The sequence below is a fragment of the Python bivittatus genome, unplaced genomic scaffold (genome assembly GCF_059951505.1).
Source record: "Python bivittatus isolate LINGU-HERP-01145 unplaced genomic scaffold, Pbiv_v1 ctg000220_np1212, whole genome shotgun sequence".
NCBI lineage: Eukaryota > Metazoa > Chordata > Lepidosauria > Squamata > Pythonidae > Python > Python bivittatus.
Window position 1 is genome coordinate 4,311,933 of NW_028277048.1, and position 19,962 is coordinate 4,331,894.

Here is a 19,962-nt window from a genome sequence, read left to right on the forward strand (position 1 = left end):
CTTCCTGCTTCCCCTCCTACAGCCGCCCTCGACGCCGCGCTTGGCTTTACGGCTCCCTCGCCTTAACGCTCGCGGCAATTGCTTTACGATACCTGCTCCCTTTTGCCTACTCGGAGTCGCCCGCGATTGTCGGTCCTTTTCCTCGCTAATTCCGCTTGCTGATTGCTGAGCAGGTTTCCCGTTAAAAGGGCAAAAAAAGAAGAGCCGTGGGCTGCATCACTGCAGTTATTCGGCAGCAAGAAGTTGCTCAACCCCTAAAAATGGCACAGTAAATTAAGGACCAAGCGCCCGACATTCTCAGAGTCCCAAATTCAAGCCAGGACTTTTCTGGAAATTGAAATACTGCCTTCCAACTGCTTCCTCTGCTGCAGGAGAGGGGAAATGATTGGATGTAACTGTCCTTATTAAAGGAGGTTGGTGTTGAATGTTATACCGATTGGGCACAGGCCGGATGCATCATCCCCCGTATTCATTTCGTTTCTGCATAACGCTGAGATAGAGAAGCCGGTAAGAGATGCGCAACGATGCAACGAACTTACAATTTAGTCCACGCTGCTCGCTTCCATCTTCCAAATGAACTGGTGAAGCTGAGTGGGAGAATACTGAGCGAAAACTTTCGAATATAATGTATTTGTGCCGCTGAGGAAGGCAGAGCAATTTGTAACAACTAGCGCTGAGCATCCGCAGGCATGTAGACGCGTTGCTACCCCGTATTAAGGAGGAACCTTAAATAGCACCGCAAGCAAGACGGTGTACTGCTCTGCATTTTCTACGTTTACCTTCCTGCCAACTAAGAGGAGTGGGCGGGATTTGTAAACAAGGGGTGTGGCGTTGGAATGGGAGGAGCCACGGCTAGAACGATGAGTGAAGGGCGGAGCGCCTGTGCGAGTGCAGTCGACGCTGCTGAGAAAAGGGCGGGCTTTGATTTGGCGGGAAAAGTCTCTGTCGTTTTAAGTGGCCAGCGGGCTTTTAGGCTCCTCGACCCATGCGGGATCAGTTTCGCGCGTTAGGGGCATAATAATAAATTGTAAATGGTCCTCCGCAAATCACTGCATGGAAAAGCACTGTAATTTCTGGATGTTTCCTTGGGCTTCAAGAAGCAAAATCCGTCTCCGCCTAATACCCCAAGCACTTAACAGGCCAATACAACCGTTTTCAAATATACTGGTTCTGAAGACAAAATCCTACTTTAATAATAATTAGTGAGATGAATGTTGATGAACTTAAAAAGATGTTTCCTTAAGTAGGCTGCAGACATAGATATTTTTGAATACAAAACTTTAAAAAATTTACATGGGACTTGACTTGAAAATGCTTCTTATAGAATGTCTGGGAAGACATTTATGTGAATATTTTAAAAGCAAAGAATATCAGCAAGTTTTCTCGAATAGGATAAGATGCCTTTCTCCAGTAAGGAGAAAAAGGATTTTCTTGTGGAGAAAAAGAGCAGAATAAGAAAAATTCTCCAGCCTTTCAGTCCAGATCTAATTACCTCATCTGCATCCCTAGGCCTGTAGGCACTGCATCGTTATGCCATCAGTTGTATTGTATCTGATGGCCTCCTTTACATAATCTCTCTAATGAGCCAATTACCCTACAAGCAATGGAAGTTTTAAAAAATGAAGTAGGAGAATTTATTTGAAGGAAACATGCGTAAGTTTCAGATGTTTCCCATTCTTTCCAGAAAGTAGGTCCCATTAAGCTGGTAAACAATTTGGACTAGCAGAAAGTCTTATTTTCATTTATGGGGGAGGAGGGATAGCTATTCCTCTTTAGCCTCTTCCTCACTCCCTCAGGAAAAAAAAGTAAGCTGGGGAGATTAATTTCAGTTTTAAATAGAAAACTGAGATACCAGATTTTTTCCCTCAAACTTTAATATTGAAGCATGAAAAATATAAACAGAAATGTTTATGTTAAAAAAAATGTCTCAGCTTCAGTTTTCATATAATGTGAGGTGTTTTTTTTAAACAGAAATTTGTCATCAAGGCTGAAACCTCCTTTTCATTTCAATTTACCAAGCCTCTTTAAAATGAGTAAAAGAAGGAAGACTCAAATTTCAGGTAATAGAAATAGATCTTTAATACCTGACTGGATGTCCCAATATAGCTTCCTTTTCAGTTTAACAGCCACGAAAAACAGGCTATAAAAAGATCAGATTAAATATTAAGGCACTCAGTACTAGGTTAAAATCCTTTAGCATCAAAGCATTCTGAGTTCCAAAGAGAATGGTGGGAGCACATATAAGACAGAGGTTGTCCACTTCTACACTAAGTCATAAGTTATGGTTTGATAAACCACAATGGCTGGTTCACCCAACATACTAAGCCAAATATATGGAATTCCAGAAAATAAGTTCTGATCTATGATAAGGCAGTCAAGTATCTTTCTGCTAAGAATAATTTTTTCACTACAAGTCTGTTTTGTTTAAAGATGTAATAATTGTTTGTTCTTTCTGCTTTTATGTTCCCGTAATGTCTATATATTTAACATTCCAGAAAATTAGAGTAGAAAAATCATATCATGTTTATGAACTGTTAATGTGTCCAAACCAGACATTTTGCATTTTAATTTCATATTTGTTCACTTCCCATTTTTGTTTTCTGTTCTACAGCTAGAAGCGCTTTATAAAAATCTTGTTTAAATAGTAAAACTAATCGTGTAATATAGTATTTTCACAATTTTATCTGTCCAGCTATCCACAGCTGAATAAACTAGGGAAAATATATGAAAAAAGTAGAGGAAACTTGTGATTTAACTTCAGATAAGAGAAATGAGAGAAGCGATTAAACAGGATGCCTATGGTGAATGAATGCAGTGATGTAAATTCAATCCAATCCTTTTTTTAAAAAATTCAGTGTTACTGTAGTTGTTGAGGGGTCGCATGATAAAAAAAAAGCACAGCTAAAATGTTAAACAGTGGGTATCAGTTAGGGTATGCAATACAAATTGTATTGCCTCACCTAATCTTATACCTGGTACAGATATTCACTCTTATATCCCACAACCTAAAATGTGTTAATTTTCACTGTATCCTAACCTGTATATGTACTGTATATATGGCCATAGTCAGAAATATTAGTTTCTCCAATCAAGGAAATCCATGCATTCTAAAACAGATTATTTTCAGTGAAACATTTGTTCTACAATAAATTATTCTGCAATCTGATGCACCATTACTTGCAAGTAAACCCACTTTGAAATACAGTGGAATTATTTTCACGAAAACATGCATAGCACTGGATTGTCAAAGTCCTTTTAAATTCAATTTCTATAGGGAAAAAGTAGTATATTGCTGCTCAGTCCATAGATAGAAATGTATTCACTCAGACACATACAGTACTTCCTTTACCTCTCTCATGCATGTGTATGTAATAATCCAAGAATAGTTATGCTGGATCAGGCCAAGGCCTTTCTTAGTCCAGTATTTTGTTCTCACAGCGGCCAACTAGATGTCCATAGGATACTCACAAACTTGCTCCCCTGTAACTGGTATTTGCAAGCAATAGGCAGTGTGTACTATGTGAAAATGAGCTTTCTTTAGTCTTTTCTAGATCTCCTTCCAATCAGTTTCATTGGGTGAACCATAATCCTGCTGACCCACTTTGTCCATGCCAGCACAGGTTTATAAATCTCAAATCATGCCCCATTCAATTGCCTTTTTCCTAATCTAAAGAGTCCCAAATATTCCAGCCTTTTCTCACAGCAAAGGTTATTGTGCCCCCCATAACCATTTGGCTTGCCCTCTTCTGTACTTTTTTCAGCTTTATTATATCCTTATACCCTTTCTCAAATATGGCAACTAGGACCAAACACAATAGTACAAATGCAGATATATTATAAATTAGTAACGGGGCATTACTACAAAGGCATTTTTATTTTCAGTTCTTTCCCTGTTAGGATCTGTTCAAGGATGCAGTGAGAATACTATGCAATGTCTGTCAGATTTAGAAGTAAAGTTGATAGTTTATGCTTCAATAAACTGAGCATAGGTCATTTAAGTCTTATATTAATAGGAACTGTATTGTTGTTCAGTCGTTAAGTCGTGTCCGACTCTTCGTAACCCCATGAACCATATTGCGCCACGCCTTCCTGTCCTTCACTGCCTCCCTGAGTTCTCAGGGTGCTCAGAGTGCTCAGTTTCATGCTCACTGCTTCAGTGATGCTATCTAACCTCTCATCCTCTGCCGTCCTCTTCTCCTTTTGCCTTCAATCTTTCCCAGCATCAGGGTCTTTTTCAAAGAGCCCTCTCTTTGCATTACGTGACCAAAGTATCTGAGCTTGAGCTTCATTATCAATCCTTCCAATGAGCAATCAGGGTTGATTTCTTTTAAGATTGACTGGTTTGACCTCCTAGCAGTCCAGGGGACTCTTAAGAGTCTTCTCCAGCACCACAGTTCAAAGGCATCAATTCTTCGGCGCTCAGGCTTCTTTATGGTCCAGCTCTCACAGCCATACATTACTACTGAAAAAACCATAGCTTTGACTATGTGGATCTTTGTCAGCAAGGTGATGTCTCTGCTTTTTAATATGCTATCTAGGTTTGCCATAGCTTTCCTCCCAAGGAGCAAGCGTCTTTTAATTTCATGGCTGCAGTCTCCGTCTGCGGTGATCTTGGAGCCCAAATAAATGAAGTCTGTTACTGCTTCCATTTCTACCCCTTCTATTTGCCAGGAATTGATGGGTCCAGATGCCATGATCTTAGTTTTCTTAATGTTGAGTTTCAAGCCAGCTTTCACACTCTCCTCTTTCACCCTCATCAAGAGGCTCTTTAGTTCTTCACTTTCTGCCATTAGGGTGGTATCATCTGCATATCTGAGGTTATTGATGATTCTCCCTGCAATCTTAATTCCGGCTTGTGATTCTTCCAGCCTGGCATTTCTCATGATGTACTCTCCATATAGGTTAAATGAGCAGGGTGACAGTATACAGCCTTGTCGTACTCCTTTCCCTATTTTGAACCAATCGGTTGTTCCGTGACTGGTTCTAACTGTTGCTTCTTGGCCCACATATAGATTTCTCAGGAGACAGGTAAGATGGTCTGGTACCCCCATCTCTTTAAGAATTTGCCACAGTTTGTTGTGATCGAAGGCTTTTGCATAGTCAATGAAGCAGAAGTAGATGTTTTTCTGGAACTCTCGTGCTTTCTCCATGATCCAGCGAATGTTGGCAATTTGATCTCTAGTTCCTCTGCCTCTTCGAAACCCAGCTTGTACATCCGGTAGTTCTCGGTTCACGTAGGATGTCTGGCTCAAGGTCAGTGACCACACCAGCATGGACATCAGGGACATTAAGATCTTTCTTGTATAGTTCTTCTGTGTATGCAGAACTGTGTATGCAGGAATTGTATGCATTATGTGTAATCTTGTATATAATATTTGTAATTAAATCAATAGGATTTTTAAATATTCACTTTCATTTGCTAAGTGTATTTACTATACAAACACTGTTTGCTGTATTTCTTCTGCATTACAGTTTGTTGGTTTTATTTTTTCCCTCTCAAAAGAAGAAAATAAGGAGCACAGCATTTCTAAGCCAAAGAAGAATCTTAGAAGGAAAATGCAGTTGACAAGAGAGAGTGATCTAGAAATGTTAACCCAAGGTTCTCAGATTAGTAATTCTCCCTCTACAGCAGGAGTATATGAAGAATGTAAAGAAAATTTGGAAGGATATCAGGATATAAGGTAATATGTATGAATCATGGTTGTTAACATACAATGTTAATCCACCTCCTCTCCCACTTTTTAAGAAAAAAAAAGTGCTTCTGTATATACCTAATTCCAGACCAGTGTTCCCAACCAGATGCTCTGGAGATGTTTTAGGACTGTAACTCCCGAATTTTCAGCCAGCCTATCCAAATACATCTAAAAAGGAAGGCACCAAGTGGGAAGATTGGTCTAGATGGACTCTTTCAGACATGCTTATTCAATGAGCTATAATCCAGTGGACAATTGTGATAGACAGTCATATTCCTGACAACTACAGACTGGATTCTGGCAGGATTAATGCAGGTAGCACCATTCAGAACAGTGAATACAGCTAATTCATTGTTCTGTTGGTACATTTTTCCCTGTTTTAGTTTAGTATTACCAGTTTAGTGGGAGAGGTGGTGGCTGACAATCCCAATAAACTGATTTGTAGCCACTGGCAGTAAAACTATAATGACTCCCCTCAAAAACCAATGTTTCTTCCTCCAATGAATGGATTTAAATAATAAAAAATAGTTAAAAATCAGTAAAGTCAAGACTGTATTAGGGAATATCAGGAAAACAGACTGAAAACCTCTAAAATAATCTTCAGCATATTTTATGGACAAGACTAATCTACTTCACTGTGCAGTGGCCTTAAAAGTGTTTGAGAAGGATTCGGCAATGCTCAGCAATTCCTGAAAACAAACTATTCTAACTGCAAACAAACTGGCAGTTGAAAAAACAAACATCAGATTAAATTGTATTTTGTACTTTGGTTTTTACAAAATTCACCATCCTGCCAGTTCATGTCTTGGTAAAATGTATTTATATTTGGAAAATGAGTGAATTGTCCATTTAATAAATCAGCTAGCTAAAATTTTGCACCACCAATCAACTTTACTATTGAAGAACAAGTTGGGAATATCCTATTTTCTATTCTTCCTGATAAAGTGTTCTTTTTAATTCAATAACTTGGATATTCTGGTATTTATGCAACATACTGTTTCACCATTTCTATTTAAATATTTTTGTAGCTGTAAAAAAATGGTAGATTAATTGCTTTCTGCTAAAGGATTAACTGGACACTCCCATATAAATATTTGTAATTGTTTATAAACAATTGGTTCTCTGAGTACCTGAGAGACAGAATATAATAATTCATTCCACAGACACACCTAAAATACAAACTAATAATGGAGATGATAGGCTCATAATAACTCTTAAGTTATCATATTGGAGTGGCCACAGTGAGATTTTAAGCTACATTTATTCTCAATAGGAATGTAGAAGAAATTATGACACTTTTGCTATTTACATATCATGATTTGGGAGAAGCCATTAAAATATCACAAAGTAGTGTACAAGGTTTTAAATTGACACAAATGGTTTATCATTCCTAATCAGTTTTATGGATGGTGAAACTGGAAAAATTATTTTCTGTAGTGAGAGGGGATAGTGTATAGTAATTCCTCAAAATAAGACACTGCCTTAGTGAAAAAGTCAGTGGAAGGAGTTCCCTCACAATTTTCTTCTTCGGGATTTAACTGAAGAATGGAAAATGAGGGAAGCTGCAAACCATGGAAGGCTGGACATTCACTGATACATGCAGTTTTGGACAACTGTTAACTAAAAAAGTGCAAAAACACCCCACAACTTTCTGCTTATAATTCTCTCGTTTCTTTCCCTTCGAACTAATTTGTAATGCAAATGCTCTTTAATCAAGGGGAAAATGCAGAATTTCTGTGACTGCAATACGTTTAATCAAATACTCAATACAAATAAAATAAAATAGGATGGGAATATAGGAAGAAGAGATGTATGCTTCTTGCTTCCTTGCAACTGCCAAGTATAAAGGTCATTCATAGGAAGATGGAAGCCATCTTTCCATAACTGTAGGATCCTTCTTTTGGGCAGATTTAAATTAGTAATTTGTTGTTTCTAAATCTGAATTTGTTTTTTCTTTCCAGCTCTGTCAAGATAGTTAAGGCTTCTTCTGAGTGGAAAGAGCTAGATTATACTAACATTGTACTTCCTTCTTCTCAAGTAAGTATACTCCAATTTCAATGCAAAAATGACATCACAGTATAGATTTCACTGTACAATTGCAGTTTATATTCTTTTACCTGGAGGTTACCTACTTCCAAAGCTTACAGGTAGTTCTCACTTAACAACCATTTCTTCATCAACCATTCAAAGTTATGACAGTGCTGAACAAATGGTAGGTACAACTGGTCCTTGAAGTTATGGCCATTGCAGTGCCCCCTGGTCACATGATCAAAATTTGGGTGCTTGGCAGCTTGCCTGCATTTACAACTGCAGCATGCGCTTCAGCTCCCCCCACCCACCTACCTCCCCTCCATCTCCGCCCTTTTGGCTGCCCTGCACTCTGCTGCTGCCTACCCCTGCTGCTCCCCACTGACCATCATCATCATCTTCCCGCTGCTGACAAGACGCACCCAGCCGAGGCAGCTGCTGGCCCTTCGTGAAGCCACCTATCTCCCCCACCCCACCCTTTTGGCTGCCCTCTACTCCATGCCCCGCCACCCTTTGCTGTCGTCTTCCTGCTGCTGGGAGTTTTATAGAAGTTTCTAGTTGCGGTTTGCTGATAAAATGAGATCTGGTGCCAGAGAAATGATGCTTTCCAAGTCTTTCTCGAATTGTATATCCTTGAACGCCACATATATTCTGTTTATTCTGGCGGTGTCTCTTGAGGGAGTAGCACTGCTAGACTCATGACTACTGTTAGAAGAGCAGGTGGAGGCCATCACCAGGAGGCCCTTTGTCCAGGTCCAGCTGATATGCCAATTGTGGACCTCCTTGAGCAGGAAGACCTTGCTACAGTGACTTACGCCCTCATTATTGCACATCACTACTACTGCAACAACTTCTAAATGGGGGTGTCTTTTATAATCATTCAGAAGCTGTTATTGGTCCAGAATGCAGTGGCCTGTGTGTTGTCAGGTGCTTGGTGGTATGACCATATGACACCAATTCTGCAGACCCCTAGGCTTGTTCTTAGTAGCTTTCCAGGTATAATTCAAAGTGCAGTTTTTGGATACCTCAGAGATACCTCCTCTAATTGGATTTGCCACATCTGAGGCATCTCTACCAGAATAAATTGTTGATAATACTCCATTCCTGGGAAGTCGGTGCTCAAGGCCCAGGTGTTTCTCTTTGATAGTCCCAGTCTTCTGAAATGGCCTCCCCTTAGAAGTGAGGTTAGTTCCATTAATAGCCTTTTGAAAGCTAGTTAAAGATATTTGGGCGAAATGCGAGATTGTCGGGGTTGTGTTACATTATATTTTAACTTATGTTAATTTTTACTTCCTGTTTACTCTGGAAATGTGCTCTGGAGAGTGAGTATGGAGAAGAACCATAACAGCATGGAAATTGGCCCAGTGAGGTATAGGGGAAAGGAAGGAAAAGCAAGAATTGTTTCTCTTTCTGCCAGAATAAAACTTCTACTGGATCACTGAACCAAGCTAATTGGTTTTTCAATGCTGTATTTTTCTAGTTTTACTGCTAAGCGAAATCTTCATGCATACAGAGCGGTTTTATTGGACCAAAATTAATACTTTGTTTAATTTTAAAAGTTGTTGAGGGAGTGAATGAAGTATATGATTGTCTTATTCTTGATTATAGGATGGGAAGCTGGTATCGACATTTACAAAGTCAAAAAAATCATTGATTAAAAGAAAGGAAAGAAATTTTGAGGAAACTACAATTTGGACAAAAGAAGTATGAGCCTGGTATTAGCAACAAATTTTCTGCTTGTTTACAGTATAATGTAATAGATCCTTGCCACCAGTAAAAAAAAAAGTCCTTGTGGGTGGATGAAAAAGAAGTTTTAAAAGTAATGAAAATATAACTAAGAACTTTTTCTGCAGTTCTGTGCAATCATTTATTTGAGCAATAATGAAGCTTTGTAGATGCATTTCTTAAGCATTTTTCTAGTTCATGTTGAGCATAACATGAAAATATTTTTTATTTAAAGGGCTTTTTATGATTAATTTTAATTGGAATATGCTAGCATGATTTTATGTATTTGATTTAGATGCCTCCTGACTCTGGGCAGCTCACAAAATAAGGAACAGCATACAAACAATGAGTGAATAGGAATACAATAAAATTAATCCAAAAATATTTTTAAAGACTTTGTTACAGTGTTTTTTATGTTGTTTGGTTATATGGTGAATTTATATTTAATGTTTTAGTTTTTTGTAAGAAAACCTGGAAGCAGTAACAGTAAGGGGCAAAATAGAAATACTGAATAATTAAACAGATGCATTTTTTATGAGGTGAGAGAAAAACTATTGAGAAATTGTTAATCTTTGCACTGCTTTTTTATCTACTCACCTTTTTTTTTTACCTCTTGTAAGGGTCAACACATGGATACAAATGTATCTAGTACAGCAGTAATTCAGAACCCAGTTACATCTGCAGAATTGTCAGTGACAAAGATGGAGAGTACTAGAGATCATATAATCCCTCCCTGTGAGAAAATAAATGAAAGACTAGATATCAAAATGCAAGATAAATATGGGATTAGAAAAATAAATAATGATGCCACATCAGGATTAACTGATTCACAAGCAAGCAGCTATGAAAAAGAAATGTCACAAAAGCAGCTTTCCTTTTTTCTGTGTGCATCAAGTAATAATGATGTGAATGATTCTGAAAAGAGGGCTCTCCCTATAGAGCCGCTTAAATGCCAACTGGTTAAGCAGATGAATGTAGGCATGTTGCCAGAAGATAGGATTATTGACCATATTAAAAGTAGTCAAAATGAAGAAGTGTGTCTGGGCAGTTCAGACACAAATGTGCCACAAAATAAATCTATGCAGGTTATCTTGAAAGCAGATGAAACAGATGACCCTAACTGGACTAAAAATGGAAACAGGAAAGATTCAAGTTCTCTTGAATACATAGATAGCCAAATCCAAAGGGAGACCAGCATGATTCAACTCCCAGTTATAACAGATATATTAATTCCTACATCAGGAAAACTGAACAGTTCTCTGTGTACAGTTAGTGCAGATAAACAGAGAAATGATGATGCCAAAGAAAGAGAGAGCCTTCCAGATAAAAATGGAAAAGGTGAAGAACAAAATGTGAATTGTACATGTAGCAGTATTGAAATTTCTGAATCTGGAGCCTCATGTTATAAATCCATACTTACTAAAAAAAACATTGATCAGCAGAACCTGGAGACAAATGGCAAACCTGTAGAGAAAGGCATTAGAAGCATAGATGCAGTGGAAAACAGTCCTTGCAGAAGAGAGGCAATTCTGGCAGAGCAAAATAGCATCAAACACCAAGGTATTTCTGAGAAAGATTTTCCATATGTTCAGCCTGTGTATCCTTATTTGGAAAAGGAAGTAGATCATTGTAAACCAACTTGTGACCAGATCATTTTAAAAGGCAGCCTGATTTCCTCACAGTCTGATGAGGATGTTCTGTCCGAAAGCAGAAAATTCTCAGTGGAAGACGTTTGCAGAAAGGAGAGCATCTATAACTCAACTGAACTAAATGTTCCTACTCTGTTGATCCAAAACCAGAAGACAATTTGTTCTGAACATGTGTTGTCTAATATGCAGCAATCAGAATTCAATAGAAATAATTTGATTACAGACAATATTATGGAAGCATTGTCAAGTAAAAATGTTGCTGAGAAAACAGTGATCAAGGCAGAAACAAAACATATGGCAGATGAAGAATCAGCCCAGTGTGAAGGAAACAAGAACAAACCTGACCAGGTGGAAAGCAGCCTTTCCTCTGTAGAGATTCCTCCACCACATGTGTTGAGTGACCCCAGTAAGGAAATTAAGGCTCAGTCAAAAGTCCAAGGGTCTTTTGTTGCGTATGGGACAGATTCCAGCATCAGTGCACCAAGTGGTCTTGACATGGTAGCTCAAGCATATTCTCCTTGCCCAGATTCCTTTTCTCTGGATCTGGAATCTCTGCCTGACACTCAGTTAGAGGGCATCTTGGAAAGCCACAGCCTTGAATTTCAATCACAGAAAGTAAGCTGACTACTAATGACTAAAATTTTTAAAAGTGCTGTTAATTGCTATTCAACAGAATAGACGAGGCCTTAAAATTTGGTTAACACTATTAATAGTGCTGAGGTCCTCCACGTTAATAGTCAATACTGATTTGGGAAGAAATTATCTTGTACTATATACAGTATTATAACTTAAATTCTTGCTATTTAAGAACTAAAACGATCTTTGAAACCGAATCCTTAAAGCAGGGGATATCATTTATAAACTGCAGTAGTTTCATTAAAACTGAGGTGCAATTTTTTCAGCATTTTATTTTGAATACTCTTTAAATGTTAAAAAGTGCTGCAATTAATTGCTGAAGTCATAGGTCAAGCCAAGTCCTATTTTTATTTAGTTTCTTGGTTAATTACTCCAAGCTTCCCTTCCTTTTTTTGCTTTTCAGAGGCATTCTGCTTCTCTCCCTTATAGTACCCTCTCTCTTGCTTAGTTCTGCTGTGTGCTTTCTTGGTGGCATATGGGTGCATAACAAAAGCTTTTTTCCCTCTTACTGTAATCCATTTCTAATAAGTCGAATTAAGAGATGGGGTTACTATTCTGTTTTCTATAGTTTTCTGTTTTCTCCTCCTCACTTATAAAAGGGTAGCAACAGGAGAAGGACAAGAGAAAAAGGAAATAAAGTGTCAGGAATTCAGGAAACAGTAGGGAAGAAGAACTTGCTAGCAAAGTACACTGAAAGTGAACCACAAGATTTATCCTCTTGCCACACAACACATCCCTTCCAAACAGTTTAACCCCAAAGCTGACTGGAGAGGTTCTAACTTTTTAATTCCTACATATCAAATCTCAATGATATTGATTGCTAGCATAGTTGTTCTGAATTTTTCCCTATGTGATTTTAATTGGGATTATAGAATTAACAAAATGAAAACATCTCCACCTCTAAGTAAATTCCTTATTATGTAAAACACCCTTGTACTCCTGCATTTCTTTCCTTTCAGACATGTGTTCTGAATGATTTACAGATATGTTCCAAGGACAAAAGTAATCAGTATGCTGCAAGAAAACAAGGAGAAAATAAAACACCACCCCCTGATTCTACTAAAATACATGCAAATAATGTCAGGTAGGAATGTGGATTTCCTAATGTGGGTTCTTATTTTGCATTCCATGTGATTAGGCTCATATTGTTTCAAGAGCAAAGGACTGCATTTTGTGCATACAGAGATATGTGCATACACACACACACGTATGCATGTTTGTGTATATATATGTTCGCACACAGCATGTATACATATGCGTACACGTGTTCACCTGCAGCATGAAAATCAGAGCTAAGTAAAAGGTTTTGCTAAAATTTCATTTTTATCTACCCTTTTTCTCAGGCATATAGCAGACTATTGGAAAAAAGCAATAAAAACAAATTGCAGAATTAAAATGTTTATTCTAGAAAAGACATCTACACTGAGTATAAAGTAAATTGTTTTAGCTCAGCAGGGTGCCAATGAGTATAAAGGGGAAGGAGAGGGGTTTTTTGTGCTAATCATAAGATCCAGTATGGGGAATAGGAAAGCCTAATTCTGACATGCAAATATATAAAAACAAGACAGCTGCATTGATGGCATACTAGTGCTATGGTTAGTGCTTGTTTCTTGGTCTTTTCCATGAGCTTACTTTGTAGTTTTGTATGTATTTGAGTCCAAGGGCACTTGCACTAATTAACTCAGTGGATTAAAATAAGAAACAATATCCTGCAGCAGTGCATGTTATCATTTAGAAATATACATCACAAATGTATATGCTACTGATCTGATGCCCTAATTCTTCTATCATATTATTATTTTTTAAAAATCAGAGATGAAACAAAGAAGATTTGTGATCCATCCAAACAGGAAGATGCAACAGATGTTGTTTATGGACTAATTAAGGAACTGTCTAATCTCAAGTAAGAACATATTTCTTTGTTATAAAACACATGAGCCTCTTTAATAGACTGAAAGAGATAAATATAACAGGCAGCCACCTTCATAACAACTGCATCACTTCTACACCAATCAAATTATGGTTACAGAAGAGTGGGCAGCATTTTCGCTAAGGGCTACATTCTCTTGAGGGTAATGTATCGAAGGCCAATGGTGGATGGGACTGGAGTAGTGGATCAGCCACTGATTTCTCTCTCCTTCCCCCCCCCAACTTTCTCAGTGCTTTTCTCTTTTCTTCTTTCACAGCCCCATTACAGCCTCTCTTTCTATATAACATTTGCAATGGAAGGGACAGGTCCTTTTACCAAAGGTTCCGTATTTATCACTTCCAGAGGTCTTTGAAATTAGTCTGACAACCACATGAAATTATGTCAAGGACTGCATATGAACACAGGTTTCCATTATTGGTACAGGTAGTCCTCACTTACCAACTGTCTTGTTTAGCGACCATTTGAAGTTATGACGGTATGTAAATAACAGCTTTGCGACCAATCCTTGCATTTATGACCATTGCAGTGTCCCGCAGTCACATGATCACCATTTGCTATGCTTCCCAGCCAGTTTGCAACAAGCAGAGTTAATGGAGAACACAGAGGTAAAATCACAAGTCTCAGTCACATGATGTCTTGCTTAATAACCACGGCACTTAGTGACGGAGTTTCCAGTCCAAATTGTCATCACTAAGTGAGGACTATCTGTAATTGCAGCTTTTCAGCAGTCAGCATGCAACAATGTTATGTCTGCAGGACAGTGAATATGTGATGAGGTATTAGCTCCATTCACAATTTTGGATGCTATATCAATACAGGTAGTCCTTGCTTAACAACCATTCATTCAGTGACCATTCAAAGTTACGGCGGCACTGAATGAATGGTAACACCCAGTCCCCAAAGCTATAGTGTTGCAGTGCCCCCGCGGTCATGTGATCAGAATTTGGGTACTTGGCAGCCCGCCTGCACTTACAACTGTAGGGGCATTTCAACTCCCCCTACCTGCCTGTCTTCCCCCCATCTCTGCCCTTTTGGTTACCCTGCATAGTGGCCCAGGGCCTTCAACAGTCTCACCCAGCCACCACTGCCCCCAGGCCTCTATTTCAGCTCCAGTGCCACTGCCAAGGAGTGCCACTTCAAGCCCCGTGCCGCAGCCAGCCACCTCAGCGCCACAATGCAAAGCCCCAGCCGCCCCTGCCACCCTGCACTCCACAGGCCCTGCCACAGCCAGCTAACCCACACCATTTTTCTTCTGCTGCTGCTGCTGAGGCGTGCCCAGCTTGGCCTTATGTGAGGCAGTTGCTGGCCATGCCAAGCCTTCCTCCCAAGACCACTTGCACCATTCTCCAAATAATGTGTGCTGTTCTCACAATGCTTCGGAAGGCTTCTGAAGCCTCACAAGAAGGCCGCACCCATTGTTCTTCAAATAGTGCACTGAGGAGTGCTGCTCTGCAGGGTGGCCAAAATTGGGGGGGGGGGATAGGTGTGGGGGAGTTGAAGAGGAGTCAGTCTCTTACCTTACCAAGGCTTGGGGTTGTGAGGGACCAAGCCGGGAATGGCTTGGATTGGGGTGGGCCCTCATCTAACAACCAGTGGGATTCAGTTAACTACGGTAACGGGGACTACTGTCGCTAAGCAATACGGTCACATGATGTCATGCTTTACAACCACATTGGTTAGCAACAGAAATTCCAGTCCCAATTACTGTTGTAACTCAAGGACTACCTGTAATTATTGTTGATTAAATCTGCCATTCAGAAGATTGAACTTCCCACTCAAACATCACCAGACAAATCAGTAAAGCCAAACTAATTCCCAGAGAGGACCTATTAAAAATCAGAGTGCAAAAACAGAACAACATAACAACACTCTGTCACTTACAACTTGCAGCTCAAGCCACTGAAACACACAACCCATATTGGACAATGACACTGCACTTTCTCAGGCACTGGGTGGCAGGTCCATAATTGTACAGAGACAGCCACCAAACCTGAAGTGGGTTCTCACAAACAACAACAGGAAATGATTCCAGCATGAGAATCAGACCCCACAACAAACCTATGTCTACTTTGCCTCCATATTTACACCAAAGCAAGCCTGCACCACATACAAGATTAGAGGTGCCTTTACATTTCTTCCTTATGCCAGTAATATCCTTCTGGATTCTATATTGGAAAAACAGGACAGCTTTTGAGCAAAAGAATTAATGGACACAGGTTTGACATCAGGACTCAAAACAAGGATAAAGTAATATCAGAACATTTCAGTCTTCTAGGACATTTCAATACAGATTTCAAAGTGGCTGTTTTGGAACAAAGAAATTTTACTAGCCCAATCCAGCAAGAGATTACTAAACTCACACACATCAAAAGGTTTCAGGCTATCTCAAAAGGTCTCAACAAAAACAATGGGTTTTTAACATAGTACAATCACTAATTGATAAGGTCCTTGCAAACTGTCTCACATGTTACCTGCATCTGCAAAATCACCCTGTCTTCCTCTCCCCTTCCCCATCTCAATTTAAATCTTACATCAGTTTAGCCATTCCATGCATCTGATGAAATGAGCTTTAGTTCACAAAAACTTATGCCTTTTACTAAAATTTGTTAGTCTGAAAAGGTGCTTCCAGACTCTTCCTGATTTATATTGAAGGTGGTTTCAACTGTGTTTTCAATGTTTGAACATTACTAATATATTTAAGAAGTTCCTGGGTGAGACCAAACTGCCCACTAATCAGAGTAGTATAACCAATGCCAATAGGTAAATGAAATCATAAGATCAGACAGTATTTTGATAAATTTCATTCCCTCTATCTAAAGGTAGAGGAAAGTACAAAAAACAGCTAAAAGCAACTATACTGCTTTTCCATCACAGAAAATCAAAAACATTTGGAAGATTATTTTATGTAGAAAAAATCATCTAAAGAGTTATGCCATAACATAAAAGAAACACAGTTAGTATTTAGAAATTAACATCACTGGATTCAAGACAAGTACAAATGCATCTTCACTTTTCATTCAACGAACATGAAGCTTACTCAAATAAAAGTTAACTATATGGATGTCTATCTGATTTCCTTTTTTTAAAAAAGGATGACAACGGTTAGGAATTTAGAAGAATTTTTTTGTGAAGAAAGACATTGCTGGCCTATGAACTACTAAGAGTAGCTAATTGAATGGAACTTTGAATTCCATGCTCTGCTTCTTTGTTATGTGTGCACAACAATGAGAATTCATTATCTGATGGTTTACCTTCTTTTTAGTCGGTTGATCATGAGTACACACAGAGATCTGGATTCCTTCAAGAGACTGAAGTCTCGGAGAAGCAGGCAACATGGGAAGCTCCTATCCCACAACATGAATAATATGACAAGTATGGTCCGTGCAGTGAAAAAGAAGAGAGAATTATAACATGTAGATTCTGTTATTCCCCACAGGATTTATAAGAATGTTTGGTCTGCTATTTGGCACAGGTTTTTTTATTCTATTTCTCACATTTTTCAACTGTCAGTTACTTTTCATTTCAATAAAATGGATTAACAAAGAGTACTTTTTACCTTTGCTTCAGCACCCAACTGGTTACCTCAATTGCGAGAAGAATTAAAACCAATGACCTGAAATAATAAAACCTTCCCACTGCTCTCCCATCTCTTAAGATGCAGCATTATCTGGATGTGAACTCTCTGCCATGATTTCTTCATGCAGAAGGGTAGCATATCTGTTGCTTTTTAAATAAAAACTAAAAATTGTCAGTCACACTTCAAAATATTGCAAATATTGTGTATAGCATTCTGGTTTAACTATTTAATAATTTATAAATAAGTTAGATAAGGCTTGTCCAGTGTGATTCCATCCATATGTATTAGCTTTACAATTGCCATAATTCCATATCAGCATGCTAATTACAAGGAATCTAGACAGTACAAGATTGTGGAAGGCCAAGCTGAATTCACTTTGTGGGAGGTGGGGGGAAATCAGAATGCTTTATTTGGGCACAAGTCAAAGTGAAGCACTTTTAAATAATAAGACCCAGAGATAAACACAAATCTAGGTATCTCTCCAACTGAAACAATAAGTCTTTAAATGCACAACTTGGCCAATTATGATGCTTAATTTTGTTTATTTTGCAACATTTCTTTGCTTCCTACACAAATCTTTTTGCATAGAATTTACTTAAGGGTTTTTTGTTTTTTTTTAAGAATTCCATCATCATGGAAAAACAATGCCTACTTTTCTTATTCTGGATTTAAAGAAAAATATTCTGTATTCATACAACAAATAATAAACATACAAAGTAAAAACCAAAAAATGGTTAACAAAAATCACTTGTAAAACAAGTATACATTATACTTTATAATTGAAACAATTATAAACACAGAAAACATTAAATAATTAACATAAATAACCTTAAACACAACTGAATGCAGAAGTTCAGACTTAGTATATAAGATTTGTCTTGCAACTTAACCAAATAGTTGTAACGAAAGTATGTAATGTAACAGAAGAAAAACAGAGTTCTTGATGTCAGCTGTGCTGGTGCTGGGAGAATTATCAGAGTTGTCTGTGATGTATTGCTTGCATCAAATCTGTTACCTAGCCCTTTCTGCATCTCTTTCTAAGTTGCTTATGAACTGATTTCTGGGCATCAGTGACTACACATGAGTGATCAGTCCCACAGCCTCTCCACTCTTCAGAAAAGTGCTATTATGAGACCTGAAAGAAACAATGATATACACACCACTTTAATTTCAATTACATTTTCCTCACCCAGAAGGAAGCATAATTAATCCTTGTTAACATGCACAGATTTAATTCAAGCCCAATCCTCAAAAAGAACAAATGAGGTAGACAATATGTTTCTGGACTATACATTGCAGGTTGTGGCTCATGATCAAATGCTCTGTTTAGAAGCAGTCCAAAGAAAGACTGCATGTATTATGAAAAAGGGCTCTGCATTTGGAGTTTTGAGAAAATGACATGGGGTTCTTCCTTCACAAAACAAGATCGACAGAGTCATAAAACAATGACAAATTTAATACAGTGAAAAAAGTAATTTCCCCAAGAGTCTAGTTGCATAGCAAAGATGAGGTGGCCTTAAGCCTATAAACTGCCAGCCTTAAATTGGGACTTAAGAGTTGTTTTTTGTAAATATTCACCTTTTCTCACCCCAGAACACAGAAAACCTGTTCTGCCTAGCACTGACCTAATTACCTCAAGGGCACATTTCTCTTTTTCAGGATCACCCCCATTAAGTAAACACACATCCAAATCACACCCAGAAGCTCTTTCCCATGGGTTCCTTGCCTCACAGCCCTCTCTAAGGATCATACTACAGGTTGTAGTCCTCTGCATATAAGAGCTACAAAGCGAAGAGCAGACCTTTTAAAGTCCCAATCATATTTACTAGAGAAGTTTGTTTCGGGATCTAGAGATCATTAAAAAAATAAAATTGGCAAATTACTGCTGCCCTTTGAAAATGGCTATCTTGGGCAATACAGGTAATCTACTTCAAAGTGTTATCTTCACAATCATCTTGCAAAGTAATTAGGCTGAGAGATAGTGACTGGGTTCATTGATCCAACCCATTGATCCTCCGATTTGAATTACTGAGTATAGAATTGAACCTAGACCTCCCCAAATCTAAACCAACAGCTTCCATGGCATCAGTTAAGCAACCACAAAAATATGGCCTATGCAAATTTTTATAAAATGATGTACCGTTGGTATATGACTCCAAAAAAATTGTCTAGAATGTATAAAGGTACTTCAAATTTATGTTGGAAATGTGGACAACTCGAAGGGTAATGTTATCATGCCTGGTGGACTTGTAAAAAAGCCAAAATTTTTGGGTTCAAATATATACAATGATACAAAGAAATTTAAAGATCAACATTCAACTGAAACCAGAACTTTTCTTGTCGGGATTAATGGATAGTCAATTAGAAAAGAACCATGGAAGATTATTCTTATATATGTGCAAAAATGGAAAGATTCTGAAAAAACCACAACAGAGAAATGGTTGGTGAAGATGACAGAACTAGCAGAAATGGCAAAATTACCTTGTTTGATTAGAGAAAGATCAACAACTACATTTATTAGTGACTGGAAACCCCTTATGGACTTTTTGCTGAAAAAAGAGAAAAATGAACTTGTGATTTATGGGTTTGAAGATTAGAAAGGGTAGTTTATGGAAAGAAGGAAATTATCATATAACTTTAGAGAGAGAGGGTAAAATATAAATCTATCTATAACTGTTGTCAAGAAGATCAGAAGCCACTTTATAATCGTTCCTTTCCTTTCTA

At 38.2% G+C, this 19,962-nt stretch overlaps 2 protein-coding genes across 8 annotated transcripts in view; one reads left to right on the forward strand and one right to left on the reverse strand.

The window, feature by feature from the left end:
- Positions 1 to 788, reverse strand: part of CC2D1A (coiled-coil and C2 domain containing 1A) — a 52,438-nt gene extending 51,650 nt beyond the window's left edge. Inside the window, exon 1 of one of the 3 annotated variants that reach the window (XM_007425855.4) lies at positions 540 to 788. The gene's annotated coding sequence lies outside the window, so the exon portion shown is untranslated. Of the gene's footprint in view, position 1; positions 68 to 92; positions 233 to 539 lie in introns of those variants that run through there. The other 2 variants (XM_025165201.2, XM_007425856.3) reach the window with 2 other exon arrangements.
- BRME1 (break repair meiotic recombinase recruitment factor 1) lies at positions 376 to 18,717 on the forward strand. 5 transcript variants are annotated; one of them, XM_088137693.1, is made up of 9 exons: positions 423 to 507; positions 1,972 to 2,060; positions 5,504 to 5,681; positions 7,655 to 7,730; positions 9,330 to 9,425; positions 10,889 to 11,710; positions 12,691 to 12,815; positions 13,545 to 13,634; positions 16,924 to 18,717. In XM_088137693.1, exons 2-9 carry the CDS (start codon positions 2,030 to 2,032, stop codon positions 17,069 to 17,071), a joined length of 1,566 nt encoding a protein of 521 aa, XP_087993819.1. In that variant the 5' UTR covers positions 423 to 507; positions 1,972 to 2,029; the 3' UTR covers positions 17,072 to 18,717. The 5 variants fall into 5 exon arrangements, with proteins under 5 accessions (XP_025020972.2, XP_087993816.1, XP_087993819.1 ...); XM_088137689.1 differs by having other exon boundaries at positions 468 to 507; positions 5,473 to 5,681; positions 10,067 to 11,710; positions 16,924 to 18,712; XM_025165204.2 differs by lacking the exon at positions 1,972 to 2,060 and having other exon boundaries at positions 376 to 507; positions 5,473 to 5,681; positions 10,067 to 11,710; positions 16,924 to 18,711.
- The last annotated feature ends 1,245 nt before the right edge of the window (positions 18,718 to 19,962 follow it).

Excerpts from the sequence above, each read along its gene's own strand:
- BRME1 (XM_025165204.2), top strand. The coding sequence starts at position 5,557 with ATGCAGTTGACAAGAGAGAGTGATCTAGAAATGTTAACCCAAGGTTCT. Across the intron at positions 11,711-12,690 it reads TTGAATTTCAATCACAGAAA|ACATGTGTTCTGAATGATTT; the intron begins GTAAGCTGACTA and ends CTTTCCTTTCAG. Across the intron at positions 13,635-16,923 it reads AAGGAACTGTCTAATCTCAA|TCGGTTGATCATGAGTACAC; the intron begins GTAAGAACATAT and ends CCTTCTTTTTAG.